This window comes from Ambystoma mexicanum, chromosome 4q, assembly GCF_040938575.1.
Source record: "Ambystoma mexicanum isolate Mex_15411 chromosome 4q, UKY_AmexF1_1, whole genome shotgun sequence".
Classification (NCBI taxonomy): Eukaryota; Metazoa; Chordata; class Amphibia; order Caudata; family Ambystomatidae; genus Ambystoma; species Ambystoma mexicanum.
The window spans coordinates 368,462,403-368,481,258 of NC_090928.1; the positions used below are offsets into that span (position 1 = coordinate 368,462,403).

The 18,856-nt window shown below is 45.5% G+C and overlaps 1 protein-coding gene across 3 annotated transcripts in view; it reads left to right on the forward strand.

The window, feature by feature from the left end:
* The window catches only part of RMDN2 (regulator of microtubule dynamics 2), a 1,053,472-nt gene that overhangs the window by 602,811 nt on the left and 431,805 nt on the right, over window positions 1-18,856 (forward strand). For all 3 annotated transcript variants that reach the window (XM_069607937.1, XM_069607939.1, XM_069607938.1), the window contains exon 7: window positions 16,103-16,178. In XM_069607937.1, coding sequence (XP_069464038.1) covers window positions 16,103-16,178 — 76 coding nt within the window. The remainder of the gene's footprint in view (window positions 1-16,102; window positions 16,179-18,856) is intronic.

The window sequence follows — 18,856 nt, forward strand, 5'->3', positions numbered from 1 at the left end:
TGCAGGAAAACAGAATAAATCCTCATAAATGCAGACTCAAAGGGCTCAATTTTGTTGTCCGCAACCACGTGATGCAGCCAAACTACACAATGGGCATTCACCCATGGTGGGAAGACGAGCCGTTTTCAGCAATCCAAACAAGAAGTGAAACAAATGTTGCAACGAGGAGCGTGCTCTCATAGGCAAAGGTGGTGCTACTACCAGATACCGCTGGTACACATAGTCATTTCACATCACCTTGAAGAGATGCCCAGAGGGCTGAGAACTGAACTGGGTCCCAGGCCTGGGGAGTCCAGATCTAACCAATCAAGAGACAAAAATCGAGGGGTGGATGGCAGAGTGCAAGGGCCAATGCTAAGTCATACAACCCTGCAACAATGTAATAAATAGTTTCTTGGGGACGGGCAGGTTAGCCACCTGACATGCGAGGGCCAGTAGAATAACCTCTATATGGGCTAGCCATAGGTGATGCCACTCTAAGCACTAAATCAGTAGGGGAGATGGGTTTTTGGGGGAGGGCCCAGTTGATGATGCCATTTGAGGTCAAAACAGTGGAGTGCGCCCTGGGGATTGAAGAAGTACTGGAGAATTGTGATTGTCTTGTATGAACCCTGTCATTAATTTTTGTAATAATCAACAGTTTGACTTGTCCTTGGCTGAGTCCTCTGTTATTCTGGGTAGAGGGCTGTTGGTGTTAAGATGGATTTCTGAACTCTGACCTGGTGGGCAGAGGTTCAGAAGGCCAGCCTAGTTTCCTTGAACAGGCTAACCTTCTGGACAAGCCAGACCAATCAAGGTAGCATTGGTGGCGGTCAAGACTAGGTCTCAGGAGGGATGAGGGTGACTGAAAGACCTCAATGAGCACACAGAGCAAAGGACACCACAAATCACTCCTAGTCAGGTGTAAATATATATATCGGCAAGTAAGGGGTACTGCTATGGGTAGTACTTTTGCCCCATCGTACGCAAATCTGACGATGGGATGGTGGGAGGCTACTTTTCTTTGTGACTTGCTTGCATCCAGTTTTCCAACTCAAATTGTCGCCTGGTGGCGCTATATCGACGATGTGTTTGTAATCTGGAAGGGTACGGAAACTGACTGGCAACTGTTTGTCAAAAGCATTAATATCAACATGGCTAATCTACGGTTTACAAAATGCCATGGTACCACCGAAGTTATTTATCTTGATGTGGTTGTGACTCTTGAAAGATCTGGTTTTCATACAGTTTTGTGTAAAAAACCCTCCAATACTGGTCTACCTCTGCATGCCACCAGTTGCCACCCTATGTCATGTAAAAAAAGCATTCCCTATGGCGAATTTATTCGCTATCGTAGGAACTGCACTGACCTGGCATCGTTTCGACTATCACTGTGCCCAAGCGGCCATCGATTTCTTGCAACAAGGCTATGAAAAACGAACTATAGAAATGGCCTATACGAAGGCCTGTGGACTCTGCAGGGATAAACTACTGTATGGCATCAAGTCAGACAAGAATGCTATTCATGAAGAACCGAGACTTATGGTCTCTTTTGATAATGCCTTAAACCATGTCCGTCGGATCATTGAACGACATTGGCGTGTTTTGATCTTAGACAAATATTTATGTCCCTTACTTTCCAAACGCCCTACCATCACGTATAAAAGAGTTTCATCGCTCAGAGACAAGCTAGTTTCCAGCTTTTTGCCACCCATTGACAGAAGTCCTCCTCTTTCCAATTGGTTGGCGGTCTCCCCCATGGGCTTTACCAAATGTTTTAAATGTAAAGCATGTGCTCATGCCACTCCCTGCAAATCTTTTATACATCCGGTCACCAAATGTAATCAGACTATTAAGTATTCTATGAATTGTGACACTACTTTTGTTGTATATGTCCTCTCATGTCCCTGCATGAAGTGGTACGTAGGGAGTACCATATGCAAGCTCAAACTCAGGATCTTGCAACATCTTAGGGCGATTAAAAACTCAGATCCCGCGTACCCCATGGCTAAGCACTTCTGGCAGGAACATGAGAATTACCTTAATCTGCTTACATTTTTTGCAGTGGCTCACATTCCCATTCATCCCAGGGGTGGTGACTGTGTTTTAAAGCTAAGACAATTGGAGACTAGATTAATCTTGGAATTCAACACTAAGTCTCCCAATGGTCACAATCTAGATGAGGAGCTGTATATGTTTTTGGGCACCTAAGTTGGATTTACATACATCTATGTTGCCTCCTTTTTCTCTGATACTTTTTGAGTTTCCTTTGGATTAGTTGTTCCCTCTGGGTATCTATTTCCGCTCACTTTATCCTTGGCCTGTCTGGATTATTTTTATTTTTCACCTTATTTTATCAGTGATCTTGTCTTTTCCTTTTTTTTAGACCTATTTTATCTAAATTCTGTGCTGCTACAGTTACGATTCTGTGGGAAACGATCCTCTCATTATACAATAATTTTCTTTGATTATGTCTCTAGTCCTTTGCTCTCTTACTCTTAGTTTGCTCCCCTGCTGCTTTCTGGTTCTGCCATTTTTTGCTTTGCATACTTGGTCATTTAGAGGCAGCCATTTCTCTCTACATTTGCAGTCCATCTTCCCCCAGCTTGTGTCAGTATCATGACTAGTGTTATTTCTAGCTACTGTGTATGAATCTTAAGACTTTGATGGTTTCAAATGTACTTTGCAACTTTGCACATGTTTATGCTGCTATTTCAGCTTTGCATATTTGCACATATTGATGTTGCTATGCTCTTTCGGAGCTAGTGCTGTATTTTGCAATCTTGCACACATAGATGCTGCTATCATGTTACTGCTGATTTGCACATGTTTATGCTGCTATTTCTTGTTTGCACTTGCACTTTACCCTAACCATTGCCTGTGTCACACTGTCATATTGATGACTAGCTACTAGTTACGTGCATGAGCTTCTTTTATTCCAACATGGGGTTGGGAAATGGTTGCCTTATGTCTTTATCTAGTGTCATTTATGTATTTTTTATTCTTGCATTCTATACAGTATTTTCACTTTACCAATTGTATGTATATTATGACTATGGGGGTTTTCCGTGTTGAACTTGCAAACTGAATTTGATTAATAGTGGAACTGTGGGTGTGCCTGGCGTGGACTTGTGGTACCGACCTTATTATTTTGGGTCCTTTACCATTCCAATGTTATCTTGTTCTTTTTGTGCACTTTGCACTGTATATAAGACACTCTAATCCATTGTCCCCTTTTTATTGGGATTTACCTCTGTTCCCATTGTCGGCCACTGCTGCCCTCCATTCCAACATGGCTGCCACCCTTTCCATCCCTCCATGCACGTTTACAGTTTCATTGACATAGCAATAGGACTGCACCTTCCAGCTATGACAGTGCTCTGGTCGTTCTTTCCCTCAAGTGATCAAGCGCTCAGTTGAGCGTGAAACGCGTTGTGTGCGGGTCGTGCCTCTAGGCGTCATGCCTCTGTTTTTGCTGCTGCCTTTCCGGCCGTGTTTTTATTCTATTTTTGTATTACCCATTAAATTCAATTCATGACCATTCCTACGTTGTGAGCTGCGCTAATTTTTGTTCACTTGGGCACCTTTATTCTGTCCGCAGAGAGTGCGGTTCCCTTTTCCTCTTTGTCTTTCCGATAGATATATATATATTAAAAACTAGAACACAAAGCAATTATCAACAGTAATACTTAAAACCAATACAACACTACTATAATACACATATACAATACAAAGGGGCCTAAAGGGTTAAAAGTACAGAATGGGTCCACAACCTAAAAAGGGAAGGAAGCAAGCAAGCAGTGCAAATAGTCTGTAGGCTGTTCTTCATTAACAATACCTAAATGAGTGGCAGTCCAGTCCCTACAGGGAGAGTAGCCTAGTGCTCACCTGTACTTTCAAAGGCTTGTGCACGCGATGGTGCAGGAGGGCGAAAACGGGGTCTCTTGCAGGTGCTGCAGCAACTCAGGAAGGTGGGTAATGTTAGGGAGGATTCTAATTTTATGGCTAATTTCCCTTACCTAGTGAGTCCCCCCGCAGCTTTGCTGGATTTCTGGAGTTCATTTTTTTCACTTGTTAAGAGTGTGAGCTTTTCCCCCCACGCTTACCCATGTTTTGCCATGTGTCTTCTTCCTGTTTTTGTGATTGTGGTCTCTGGAGTACACCACTTCAGAAGATCCCTTCTTTTGTGTGTTACACAGCACCTTCAGTGCAGTGACACAGGGTTGTCTTTTAGACTTCCCACCGACTCCATTTCTGAGGCTGACTACAGTCCCCCAGAAAAGGGTAAAGTTGCCATTAACTTTACTTAGTCATTTAACCACAGACCCAGTACACCCCATCTTACATGGAGTACTGGAAAGGGTTACTCCGTATCCCTTTTTATCTGTACCTCCTAGAGCATTGTTTCGCTCTTTTAACATTTAGACTTGGCTGGTGGCAGTGGTATCTACCCTAACCTTTCTACCGCGATTATATTATATAAACGTGGTATTGTTTTAAGCTATTATATTAGCCTCGAACATAAACCCGCATGACCAAATACTTTTTCTTTTGGCTCCGGTCTGGTTTATTCGCCATTTCTTTTTGTTAAAGTCCTTCTTGTGTTTTACTTTGCGCGGCAAACCAGGTTTGCCTCCTTTGTTCACTGTCTTTTGGTGGGCTTCTGCCAAGAAGCCCTCCTCCAGGTGCCTGGGTGTCTAGGTGGGCTGAATGTGAGGGAGGGGTGTAGTCACCCGCTGCACAAGGTATCCTAGGAAACCCAAGTCGCACTTTGCCATGATTGGCTGAGGTGGTTGTCCAGGCTGGACAACCCCCCTGCTGCGTGATTGACAGCCAGGCTGTGTGAATGGGGGATTTTCCCATAAAAGGCAGGTCTCTTTGGGCTAGAAGTCAGAGTCGCCACTGGAACTACAAGGAACCAAAGAGAAGCGGAGAAGAAGACGGCTGCTGCAACTACCCTGTCCCAGTGAAGCCCTGCTGCAGTCCTGAGTTATCTACCCTTCGACGACCAGAGAAGATCCAGTCCATAGTCTTCTTTCCTTGAGCCTGGTGGGAATAACCAGCTCATCTTCCACAGCCAGAGGATCCTCTTCTTGGTCGAAATCGCTGCACACTGCTGTAGTTGTCCGGATAGCCATCTTGAAGAGCCTCTCCTGTTTTTAAGGAGCGCACCTTTTATTCACCGTCGCTGCTGCCGGCTTCATCCCTGTGTGGTGCAGACCCCTCCAGACGTCCTCCTTCGCACCGAAGCTCCAGGAACCGTGGGTCTGCAGAAAACCACAGGAACAACTGCCGTGGCACCAGCTTCTTCTTGGAATAAGGTACTGTGTTCTGCTTGAGGAATTAGGGTGAATACCTTTTCTTCATCTCCAAGGCTTGCCCTTGTCTTCCCTCCTTCTTATAACTTTTGCTTCCTCTGCTGACAGTATCTAAGTACTCCTGGCAACGTTGAATCTTGAACTGTCCGACTGTGTGATCCTCGACAACAGGAACCCGGTTCCACTTGACACTGGCTCCGGCCTATTGACTCTTGAATTCCGTCAAATAGTGTTCTCTGATTCTGTCTGCCTTGACAAAAGTATTGCCTATGATTTTTGCCCCCAACTCTGTCTGGTTAACTCAGGTGCTAAGTGTGTTTTTGCCCCGGTAACATTTCTTGCCATGGATACGCATTTCTTTAGTAAGACCGAACTGCCATTACTGTCAAGAAGTGATCGCAAGTGTATTCCTGGAAACGTCTTTTGTTTCACAACACTGGTCCGTTAAAACATAGGGTACTTACCTTGAGTTAGAGTGTACCAAAGTGAATTGGTTGGTTGTAGTGTATTTTACGTGTGGTTTTGAATTAATAGAAGTGTTGTGTTAATAAGAAATGGTTTAAAAATAAATGTACTTATAATTTTTTACCTGAAACCTTGAGTCAGTGTTTGCTTGAGTCACAGTAATTGTGGTCCCTTTGTGTAATCTCTGCTACTGCTCATATACTCTTGAGATAAGCCTGGTTGCTCCACTACTGCTACCACTTTAACACAGTAGCACAGGCTTGTATCAAAGGTAAAACTTGTATTGCCACCTGTAGTCTTAATTGTGTGTAGTGGTCCCTAAGGGCACTGCACAGGATTCTGCCTAACAGGTGACACGATGAAGAACAAGTTCCCACTATTCATGGAGGGTCTCCCCGAGAGGGCACAACAGGTTCCAGGAGTGGAAAGGGAGGGTAGCTCAGGCTACCTGTGGAAAGGTGAGTGGCCCTCAGGGGAATGTTGTGCATAATATTGGATGATGCGCTAGGGGCCACCGGTAAGGGTTGCAAGTACTCACCGACCTCTGACGCACTCCAGACCAAACTTCGGCAGTCGCGTCCACTTCGGTTGCAGGTTCAAATGCGGCAATTGTGCGGCTCTGCAGCTTTCAGCAGCGAGGTTACAGTGTTGATTCCCTGGCGGGACAGTGGTGATTTCTCCGCTCCTGATGGATGGATCAAGCCAGTTTCACTGTAGCAGGCTTCAGGACACAGAGGGGCACAGCAGCAAGGCACCTGCGAAGTTCGTCACCACAGCTGCGAGACACAGTAACCGCGTGTACTCCGGTTCGGGCACTCTCTCTTTACTTCAGACCTGGGAATGCCAAGTGTGCGAAATTCGGGGTGAGAGTGCCATGAACACAGAGCTTGTGATATACCAAGTTTCAATGGTCTCCTCAAAACGATGGTGGTTTCAGAGCAAAGATCCTGTGCCAGCTGGTCACCCCACTGGTTGGCCCCGGGACACTTCCGAAGAGGCTTATTTGCAGGTTAAATTGAAGTGCCGAGAATAGTTGATCCCACTATTCCAATGGGTCGAAGTGCCTTTGCAGACCTTTTGGCTCAATCAGATGCAGAGGGGTCCAGCGGGACAGCAACGGGCTCAGGGTGCCAAACCTTCCAGCATGTCACCAGCGGTTCCTTGACTCGGCTTCTTAGTTTCAGGATACTTGGATCCTATCCTGGGTTCAGTGAGAACTCAAGAGATCACCTGGTTTGGGTGTTTGGAGCCTTCTCTTATCCAGAATCTCCTTCGTGCCAAAACTAAGAGGACCCATTGGGAGATCTGCTCACATACAGGCACACCAAACCTGGACCAATCACGGACCACAACGGTCCCAGTCATTCCCAGCACATCAGACTCTCTGGCACCCAGGATGTGTATTGGAACTAGACAGTCCAACCCACATCCTGGAGGCACACACACACAAGGCATGCAGATGCCCGCGAAAGCTTGGCGTTTTGTGGGAGAATGCATGCCTGAATAAGGACTGACCCGGGTCGGCTCGACCTGGGGAAGGCAAAGGGGCAAGATGGCCAAAGGACAGGACAAAGGATCTCATGTCATGGCCATTATGGAGCCTGGCCAACTTCCTGTGTCAACCGCGGTAAACGCGGTTTGCATGGCAAGAAAGTGTTAAAATTAAACGAAAAGATAAGCTGCCACCAGCCCTGTCCAAGGCACATCTGCACTTCTCCTAAAAAATCCTTTGACGGAGCCTAGGGCCTTTGGAAATGAAAGGAAGTCCCAAGCGCACTGTAGTATAAGGTACATTGTGCACTTGTAACATGTTGCAGAAAAGTTGCAACATTGGAAAGGACAAAGTCTCCCAGTACTGACTGTCTTTAAGGGCATGACAGTTTCCCCATAACAAAGTGAGCAAAAGCCCAGTGGAGTGTAGCTGAAGGTTGTGCTTCACTGGTAAAAGTCAGACTATAGTGTTTAAACAGCAGAAAAAGGTTGGGGGTACACAACTGGATGGAAAATTACACATAAATGGGAAACTTTCCTAACAGTTGGGCTTTTGTGAGAGCAAGTCCCCGACCTCTGGTCTAACTGTTTTTCTCACCAACAAATATATACCAGGTGCCCTGAAAGAAACCAAGCTTACAAGATCGGACAGTTTTGTGTGCAAGTCTTGTATTGGCCAACAGAGGCCTAAAGAGCTGTTGTGTATAAAACCTCAAGAGTAAAGAAGAATCCAGGGGAAGGGAACTAGCCTCTAGAGCCAAGACTTTCTTCCTTGAAGAACTTTTTGTTGGAACCATTTATTCTTCTTTTATTAACACTTTCCTAAACCACCCAACGTTTAAGATATTTTCCCCTTTCATGCAGCTGAGAGATCGAGCATTACAAGCATGGAGAGTTTCCCGGCATCTCCTGCCTGCAACATGTCATCCCAGACTGCTGTGAGTGCAGTCTCTGTCCCGTGCAATGGACGGAAGCCCGACTGTAAAATATGGAGTAAGCAGTGATCTTCAACAAAATCCTGTGCACATTATGCACACGTGCCAGCTCTTTAGTGCAGATATCAAATGCTCTTTATCCTCTACACCAGGTGTCTGCAACCTTTTGCTTTCCTGAAGTTTTGGTCTACAACTCATAGTCAATGGTGAGGGATCATGGGAGCCGTAGTCCAAAACATCTGAAGGGCCACATATTGCAGATCCCTACTCTGCACGATGGTTACACATTAGTGGCCATTCAACTCCCATGTTCCCTATCCGGCATAGTCATTGGTGAAGGTACAATGGGAGTTGTAGTCCACAACATCTTGTAGGGCACATAATGAATAACCATGCTCTGCAACTTCTCTATTGTTAAACTCCTTCTCCTTGGACTTCTCTTAAAACCTTTTGAAGCCAACACCCAGATTTAATTTTCCTGTCCCACCCTCTGCCTCTCTGCTATCTGACACTGGAAAGTGCTTCTGTGTTTCATACTGAGCTGCCACAAAACCGAGGTAGTCCACTTCCCTGCTTTGGTTGTCTCACCCCCTTCTCCCTCTTCCATACCCTATCCTCTGACCCCTCATTCCTGTCCCCAAAGTTTGCGACCTGGGTGTTCTCTTTGACAGTAAATTGAGCCTTTGCCACTTCATGTCCTCCACCTTTGCTGCTGTGAGACTGAACCGAATGAACATTAGGATTATCCACCCTCACCCCACCTACCAATCTTTATAAAACTCTCCTCCTTCCTCTTGTTCTCTGCAGGCTTGATTACTGTTGCAACGTAAGCCTGTGTCGCCCTGCCGACTCTGCTGCTCCCTTAACAAAGTTGTGAACTTTTCCACTCAAACTCTTTAGAACCTCTTCTGCTCCTCTGCCACCTCTTCCCTTATCCTTCATGCCAGTCGGTTCCCAGATTCCCTCTTCAAATTTCTCTTCTTAGTCCTCAAATCTATCACTGTGCTTTCTAAGGAACTCATGGTGGCAACAGTAAAGACGGACACAAGTGATCACAGTTCAAGGGTGTTTATTAAACTGTATAATGGATGAGAAAAAGATCTATTCTGAACCTAAATCTAAGAGGGGAGCAAGCTAAGACCATCACATAATAACAAGGAAGTCCTAGTGGCGTGTTGTGAAATAAAAAGGTCCTTTACTAAAAAAAAATATTGCCAATCCTTACAACTAAATGACAAAGTAGTGTGGGATAATGTTCACAAAAAAAGAAAGAAGTGTTTACCAAAAGAAGTTAGGATGGTAGGGCTGGGGTCTCCCTTCCCCACTTTTTAGCACAGAACAAGGCAGGACCTTTGAGCACAGCACACTCATGGGCCTCGCCAGCTTGAGGTTACAGTTCCATTCAACGATGCCAGGACCTTCTGGGGCCAAGTCTCTTTCCTGCAAAGACTCTTGCCTTAGAAGGCCGGCTGAACCAAGACAATAATGTTTCTTTGGTAATCTTTCACGTTGGGCGATTGCTCTTTGCCCCTTTGCATCCCCCTCAGCTGGGCTCTGATCCCTCTTACAATGTTGGCCTCCCTCAATCGGGTTCACTACGGCCTTTCACTCAAAACCTATCACTCAGAAGTCTCAATGGGCCTCATTACAACCCTGGCGGTCCCGTAATGACCGTTCATTACGGGATGCCCTATTACGAGGTTCCCTTGCGGGACCCGCTCAGAACGTCTGGTAAAACCAGACGTCCTTAGCGGGTCCTGCAAGCGGACCATGGAGCTAATAACGGGTCAGTTTTTAACGGGCCCGTTATTGGCTCCCTCCCCATTCCCATTTAGCCCTATGGGGGCTCAAATGGGAATGAGGATGGGGATGGGTTTTTTCAATGATGAATTACCGGGTCCTCCAAGGTTGGAATGACCCGGTAATTCCTCATTGAAGGAACCGGGGTACTGGAACCTGGTATGGAGGCAGCCATGCCCTTCTTAAGGGCATGGCTGCCTCCATACTCGTATTGAGGCCCAATGTCTTTTTAAACAGCCATCCATTGTGGACATCCCTCAGCCAGGTTCACACTTGTCATCACATTTTCCAGATTCACAGTTCATTCAGTTTGGCATCCCTCTGTCGGGTTCATGTTTGCCAGTTTCACAGTTCATTCACCTTTCTCCAATATGTCAGACATTCGAGTGTACGAGGGGTTTTGCTCGACCCTCGTAGGACCACTGACACTTCTCTCCGGCCTCTCTTAAGGCCTCTTGTCTTCCGTAGTTTCAACAAAACAAAAACACAACACAAAAAAAGTCTTCAGTTAGAGTCCTTCGAATAAGTGCCCTGTGATGCCTGACCACTCTGCTTCTGAACCTTTTAGTGGGGTTTCATTAAAGTTAATTTACACAAGTTCTTTCTTCAACAAGGTCACCACCTGCAACCTTGGCCCAGCACAGTTTGGTTTTACTATCTATCTTTTTCGACTCACCGCATGTGCTGAACTGTCAGAGTCAAGGATGGCACCACAGCGGCAATCGCTTCCTCCCGCTTTGGCTATGAGCACGGTGGAACCCCGTGTGCTGTTGACACCTGTCACACCAGATGCCAGCTGGACTTCCCTGTTTTATGATTTCCCTTTCGGTGGCTTTGCAGGTCTGAACTGAAAAGGGCAAGGGCAGTTCCCCCTTCGTCGTCCCTCCAGGTCTCGCTGCCTCTCTCCTCTGTTTTAACTGCCGGTCCGGTGTAGCTGTTTCTTCGTGCATTCGACCTTGCTCAAAGTGTGCTCTCGTGCTCAGCCTTTTATCCCTGAGGGGAAGGAAAAGGGCCGTCAGGTGTGTAGTTATTGTCAATTGCCTGACTCTGCCTGACCCCGGTGTTGAGACATGTCAGGTAAACGGCTCTGGTGTTCGTCCGTTGTCTTTCACGGTGTAGGGAAGTGTTTGTGTGGGAAAAGGGGGGGTAGAGCTTCTAAATATCCTTGGGTGTCTGATGGCGAAAAGGTGTTATAAGGAAGGGTTTACCGTGTCTCACCCATCGGTGTCCCACTTCCACTCCCTGAGGACCTCCCATCCAAGTGAACTTCCTGCACTGGTCCACCCCCAGGAACTGGATCCAATAGCGATGGCTGTGTCCTGGCCACCTGGATGACAGATCCCCAGGGACTAGCAAGTGAGACACCTTCAGGTTTCTCACAACTTGCACGCTGTTCTTATTTGCTCTTTTTCCTGGTACTCGCCACCCTGTACCCTTTGCTCTATACTTCCTCCTGGCAGCAAGAGCATCACCACTATTTGAGCATTTAAATATGCCCTTAAATCGCACCTTTCGACCCTTCCAGGTACACCTGCACTGATCCTCATTTCCCTGCTCCCAACCTCCGACATTATAATTATAAGTGTTCTCTTATTACGCGCATAATACCAACGTGTGGTTTTTAAGTGCGGGATCGGGATTCGAAATTGTGTTGCGCTGCGTTGTCTTGCTTCCAAAACAAATGCGTTACCCCTGAGCTATCCTTCCTCCCCTGTCTTTCCTTTTCCCTTCTCCCATCTCTATATGATTTTCAAACTGTCTGCTTACAGTTGCTCCTTCAATACAGACTTTCTATTCCAACAACTATGCAACCTTAAACAAATATTTGCAAATTTAAATTGGGTGCCAAATTACACTGCATACATGGCAATATAGGTGGCGATTGATGATTTTACATTATCTGGCCCAAGTGAAAAATGACTGTTTTAGTGTAATAAATGTCCCTGTGGGAGAGCCACCTCACCTGAGAAATAGGTTGGGACATCAGGCCCTCATGGGACCTCCGAAGAGAGTTGATGATGTTGATGATGTTGGCCTATGTCCTTTCTCCAAAGTTCCCATGAGGTCCCGATGAACCTCTTATTATCCTACCTTTGCATGAGTCCCACAAGGGCCAGATGCTGTTTATTCCTCTTGCTAGTTCATGAGAAGGGGACGCAGATCACCATGGAGCCAAGTGAAGAATTGTTCTGTTCTCATTCCAGCCCAATACTACATTCACTGGCTGTGTTTAATTACGACATTTATGGTGGTAGTGACTCTTCATGGAACCCTACATAATGCGTAGAGGCGTTGCACGCCTATTGACCTCATTCGAGTGTTACACTTGTATAGAAATGTCGTGAAAGGAAGCAAATTTCCAGCATGTCCTCCATGCTAAGAACATGACATGACTGCGCTCTCATTGCAAAAGATCGACAATTTTTGTAATTGGTTTCAACTAGATAAAGTGGAGTGCAACAGCCCTTTCTGTAATATAGACATACCCTGGTATTTCTTCTGTGTTTTCACCTACTTTACCAAAAGACTTCTGGCTAATTCTACTGGTTATGACTGCTGCAATCTGCAGCACCCTGTGTGACTTCTTCAGGGCCAGAGTTTCAGGCCCTGCTATGGCATGCTGAGACTTTATCTGTCAGTGTTTGGTAAAAAAATATAGATAGGTAGCTTTGAGTTTGCTAATGGTAACTCCAGTGATTCACAGCACGTTGAAACTGCTGCCCTCATTGGTATTCTTAGATTGTTATGGTTTTATTTAGGAAATGATTGTATATATTTCTTGCCAGAATATTTTGGCGGGTATCTTTCTGTGCCCAGCATCATCCATGAGCTGTGCTAATGCATTTGATTTTGGCGCACACAAGCTCTTCTTTTAAATGTATTGTCATGTCATTTATTTTAATTTATTTTATTCATTGATGGTTTGTATTGTGCATACATTTAGAGCAAACAGCTTCAAATGCCCACCAGCAAGAGGAAGATAATAGCTGGCAGGAACACAGTACACCACTCCATGGACAAGCATAGGCTCTCTGATACTTGTGACACGGCATCAGAAGTAGTAGACGGGGCTAGAGGTGCTATTTATATGACTGTTTTATTGAACAATAAAGAAAAGATCCACCTGTCCCTCTCTCTAAAGGGGTATCCCTACAAAGAAAAGGATAGTTGGTTGCACATCGTCAGAATGTCCAATGTAATCTCACCATCCTAATCCAGCCTTGTCACTACTAAAAAAAAAAGAAAGGAAAGAGAGAAAAGGAATATCTAGGAGGATGACTCCCTCCTCCTGGTACAAAAATGAAAAGGCTCTAAAAGGTTTTGCAGTACTGGGTCTACTTCGTGAGCTAGGAGAATGCCTCCCTTCTCTTGGTCTGTTCTGATCGTGTCTTTCAGCCAACAAAGTTCCTGACACCGTTCATTTAAAGGTATTCTCCTTCCAGGAATTCCATGCTGCCTTTCTAACCTTGGTGTTAAGAGTTTGTCCTTTAGACCCCCTTCCTCTTAGCAAGTGTCCTTGTGACACAACACCCACCTTGGTCCAGATAAGCAGAGCTATAACTGTCATTGAACTGGGGAATCCCTCCTCTAAGGTAGGTTTTAATGAAGTCTAGTTCAGTGGTCTTATGACTTCCACTGCAGTGAGGAACTCTCCCTCTGATGCACTCTTCAGTCTGTGTTGGATCAGTGGCCCTATGCCTGCCAATGCAGTGAAGAAAACATCCTCTGATCCACTCTTAACTCCCTCTTTGGTCAGTGGTTTTATGACTGCCACTGCGCAGAGGAACACTTTCTCTGATGCACTCTTCGCCCTCTCTTGGTCCAGTGGTCTTCTATTACTGCCCACGGCCCAAAGCAGAGACCCTCTCCTCATCTTCCCGCCCGTTGTTCCGCCCATGCTCCCTGTTACCATCTCGGGCCTTCTCGTCAGGTGACGGTAGCTGCTACAGGTTGATACTGGTCTTGCTCCTGCTTTGCTGGCTTCGCAGCAGCTCAGTGAAGGCGGGAAGTCGGGCTCCCCTGCAGTTTCAGCACCGTTAGTGGACCACGTGGTCCACCTCCTCCTGGAGGTCGTGCCACTGCCTCACCTTTCTCCAGCTGGGCTTAGTCCGTCCACTGGACCTGACAGCGATGCTTCCGGCCTGTGCTGTATGACCTCTGGCTTCCTCGATTTCCAGCTTGGAACGTTTTGACAGTTTCCTCCCTCTATGGTACTGCGGGGCTGGCTGGATCAGCTTGACAACAAAGTGAGCCCATCTTCCCCTTTTCTAGGGCAAAAACATTGCAAATGAATGAGTATATTTTCGATTTCAATAGGGTGATCTTTATGCCTCCTCGGCTCCTAACTGGTCCAGTACTGTCTATTGTCACAGACTCAATATAGCATTTGAGAGTGTGTGGGAGTAGTGTCATGAGTGGAGATGGGGTGAAGATGGAATCTGGGTGTTGTGGCCCAGAATGTGCATCCCTATCCCCTGGGGAGGAGTCCTCCCCTGCAAGTTCCTCAGGTGTTTTACTGCGCCAAGTGGAATATTGGTTAGTGGCCACACTACTCTAGCCTGACAGGAAAGGGCTTTCCCTTGGGGATAAGTAACGCTGTTCGAGAAATCATCACATACTACTATGGTGGAGATTTGGTGCAGTATAAAAGGATATAAACATAACATAGTGGTGTTTGGAATCAGGACAAAAAAGTAAAGGTGAAACAGGATGGCCTTCCTCACTATCGAATGTTCACAGACCGGTTGCCCCCCAGAAAAAGCATTGAAGTGCTTGAGTCAGAACTTTACATTAAAATGCCTTTGCTCATATCAGCAGGGTCAGTCTAGAGAAGGTCACTAACCACCAATGTTTGATTAGTTTTGCCTTTTGAGGTTGCTAGTAACTGGAAGCTGTGTGGATCCTGATTGTGATGGTCCCGGGGTTAATGCAATCTGTGCATGTCATTCTGATTCTAAGCAGCAATGCTTGGTGTGATAAAAGATACCCTTAGGGACTTTTCAAAGCATCGGATGTTCCTTCCCTGCCTTAGGTTCTCATGGAGTGGATTCAATATGCGAAATCATTGTACCTCCATAGCAGCTTTTCTTACTCTATCGAGGCCAGGCGCATTCATGCTGGTGATGATTTGAGCTTCCTGGAATAGCTATAGAATAGAACCCAGTTTGAAAAGTGTGTAGTTCCAGTGCACAAATGTACCCTGCACATGATGCAAAAGGTCTTTCTGTCCACACTCATCCCAAAAGGAAGCCACTGAAGTGATTTTAGTTGTGATGAAACATGCTTGTAGATCTTTTCTTACTACTGATCAATCAGGCGGGCAGATTTTGGAACAGCTGTCATTGTTTCATGGATGCAATGAGTAGACAAGCTTAAGAGGTCCATCCGAGAAACATGCATAGCTCTTGTTACCTCTACTTATGGCTGGAAGTCAAGCAGAGGCAGTATTTTCCTGAGCATTTGAATTTGGCAATTGGCAGATTTGGTCTGCCAGGTCCGTTTGATAGTTGAGGGATATGTTTACATCAGATATAACTCCTTGGTTCCTTACGCGCTCTGACGGAATGGTTCAGAGGTCTATCGATGTTGGCAAGTGAAATGGCTCATCTGTGAGCTGGGGGACCTGCCCCTAATACTTTGGTTTTGCTCCATTAAGGCAGAGGCTTCTGCCGATCATCCAGGTTTGTCTATTTTAAGGATTGGATTATGTTTGACTGGTTTATCATTGTCTCTGTCAAGACAAATCAGGATTTGAGCATCAACCACATACAGTTAGACTGGGGCCTCGAAGGACACGATTAACAATCAGGTCTGCTATAAGCATGGATGAGCAATAGGGATTGGACAAAGCTTTGTGGGCAACCTGTTACCCCTTGGGTTAAAGATCTACAGACAAGTAGGTTCTCCATTAGGGATATTACAAGTAATGGGACTATATGATGAAGAAGAACCAGAATTAAGTCCCTCAGAGTGTTACATAATAGGCCAACCTGATCATTGGGCTGTTCTACTTTTTGTGATATATTGCCTGCTTTATGTTGGGGGATTTATTTCATGAGAATATGAATTCCTGTTTAGTTTTTGTACGCTTAATATTTGTATTGTATCTTCCAGGTTTGCGATCATGTGTGGATATTTGTCGGAGTATGAGAGTGTACAGAATAAGATCAAAAATGGCTATCTCTTCAAGGTATTGTACTCTCTGGTGTCACATACTACTTCAGCAACTTCTCTTTTTGTCAAGTGTTCCCAAAGGCTCGGTGGTCTTTATTAGTGCACCTACTGGAAGAGGGAACTGCCCTCTGTCCAAAAACCATTGTATCCATTCACTTGGGTTTAAATACCACATCTTCTTATGCGCCGTATCCTTCTATTACGAGTGTTTGAAAAGTTTGCTTTATCTTATCTAAAAGACTGGAACTGGGCTGCATTTTCTTTTGTCATAGTTTATTTTGTTTTCCACTGTATATTATTCTTGAAATTTGACATTACTGTTGTGGCAGGCAAAAACAGTTGAACAAAACCTCCATATAATGCAATTCACCACTACTTGTGTAAAAACACGTGTGAACACATTTCAAGATTTAGCCAACAGTAATGGATAAATGGATACGAGGGATCCGCTTGAACATGTGCACGTGCTCTATACGGAGTGCAAAGACTATAGGCAGTGGCGCAAATTCATGAGATGAGAGGGGATTGAACCAAGGCAAACATTCAACAGCGCAGGTTTCAGCAGATGTTGGAATCTCTGGTGGTCTTCTATGAGTGGGTCAGCAGAAAGTTTGCTCTAGTGTTTGGGATGGAGTTCTGTGTACCGTCAACCTCCTTTATTCTAAGTTGGACTTTGAGATTATTTAATATATTTAACATTCGATATATGATAAGCCCTTGATCTGCTGCCATTCATATCGGTGAAGTTTTCGATGGCCCTCCTTGATGTAATCACTTTTCCTTAGCTCATGTAAAAAGTTCACAGCAGTGCTTTATGTTTTGAGGTTTTGGTTGGGATTTCTTGGGGGGACCCAGATGAACTGTATGGTAGGAGACCAGCTGTGAGTTCACGACCGACCCAGATACACGTAACATTTTTTGGGAATCGGATATAAAGTGTTATTATTATTATAGTTAGTCTAGTTTTGTTACTTTATAGGCCTCTAGCCAGATTATGAATTGGGATGTTCCGCTTGGTGACTTGAGGAAAAAATCAGGGAGGGAAATAAAGCTGAGGTATTGTGTAACCTGATAAAATGATTTACTTTTATTTTGGGTGGAGTTGGATCCAACTATTATTCATCCAAGAGAAGAGTTTATTTGCAGAAGATTTGGGTATCATCAGCACATTACTCCATTTGTAACAAAATATATATTCAGGAGTAAGTAAAGAGAACAGATGGACATTTGAAAAATTACCAGGAACAGAGAGGCATCCTGTGGAATCTACAGGAGCCTTAAAAGGTGGTTCAGCTCCCTGTCCTGTAAAAAGGAGGCAAACAATTTTATAGGACGCTACGATATCAAAGCTACTGTCCTCAGCCTATGGAGAAGTGGGAGAATCACTGTGCCAGCAGCTGCCAAGGCCAAGAAGGGTCAACAGCAAAGGAACTGGTGAGAAACCATAGGATATAATGACACTGCAGCTCAGCTCCATTGTAAACCCACATTTATCCTGTTAGATTTCTATTTCTTATAAGACATTCCGCGACCTTGGGGACTCTGCAGGAGATGGAAGTTCCTCCATTAATGGTCCGGCACATTAGTTCTTTCACCTCACTGAGCGATCTAGTCTTTCTTGGCTCCTCCCTCTCCTTCCATATCTTTCCCTGCCGTCTTCACCGCCGCACGTTGCAACCACTTGCTTTTTGCGCTTTGGTGTAAGACCCTAGTTTTCCATCCTGTTTCTCTTTCTCCTGAATTCAGTGCCCTCCGCTGCCCTGCTGCCTTCTTTCTCCCCGTTCCTTACTTTCTGCTCTTTTCTCCCGCTCACCGGCTGTCTTGCTGACTCCGCCTCCAGCCTCTCTGTGCTCTCCCACTCAGAGCCTTCTTTCTCTTCTCGCGCTGGCTCCCAGCCCTGTTCCCTGCTGGTGGTGCTCTCACCTTGCGGGATATTGCCTATTGCTCTCTTTGTTGTCTTCGCTCCACTTCCTTTAAGAAATTGGAACGTTTTGTTTTCTTAAGCCTCACACAGCCCGTTATCCGGCTGCTTTGATCTATTTTGAAGCCTCCATCTTCTCCTATCTCGGAGGCTACGGCCAACTTTGAATCCTGCAAGCCTTCCATCCATGGCTACCTCGAAAACCATTGAGGCCTTCACAGTTTCCTCCCCACTTCTGCCTCAGTACATGCAGATACCCACTCTGACTGGATCTAAGGATTTTCCTGCTAACAAATCTGTACAAGAATGGTTTTTCAGCCTTTTGGCTTTTTTCCTTACAACATACCTGGGATTTCCGGGGTGAGAGCGCCTTGCTCTTGCTGTACCATCGGCGGGCATAGTGGCTACCTCCCGGGGCAAGACCTTATCTCTTCCAGTAGCGCAAGTCCTCCAAGAAGAAGACGTCACCAGAAGATTATGAAGAAGAGGAATTCTCCTTTGCAGAAGATTGACGTGAGGAATCTCCCACCATTGTTTACACATTTGCTTCAATTTCTTTCTCAGTGAATGGGATCCTGATTAATCCAGAGGAGACTACTGCCATAAACTATATCCTTCTTTCTAATGCAGTTTCTGTGCTGTGGCTTGACCATTGCCTGCTGTGTCCTGATGGCCGTAATAAGCGGTGAAGGGGACTGCAGTGGGCCGGACATTTTCATGGAGACTGTAGGGCAGTGTTTTACCCGTGAATATGTGTCAGCGTACTTCTGTCA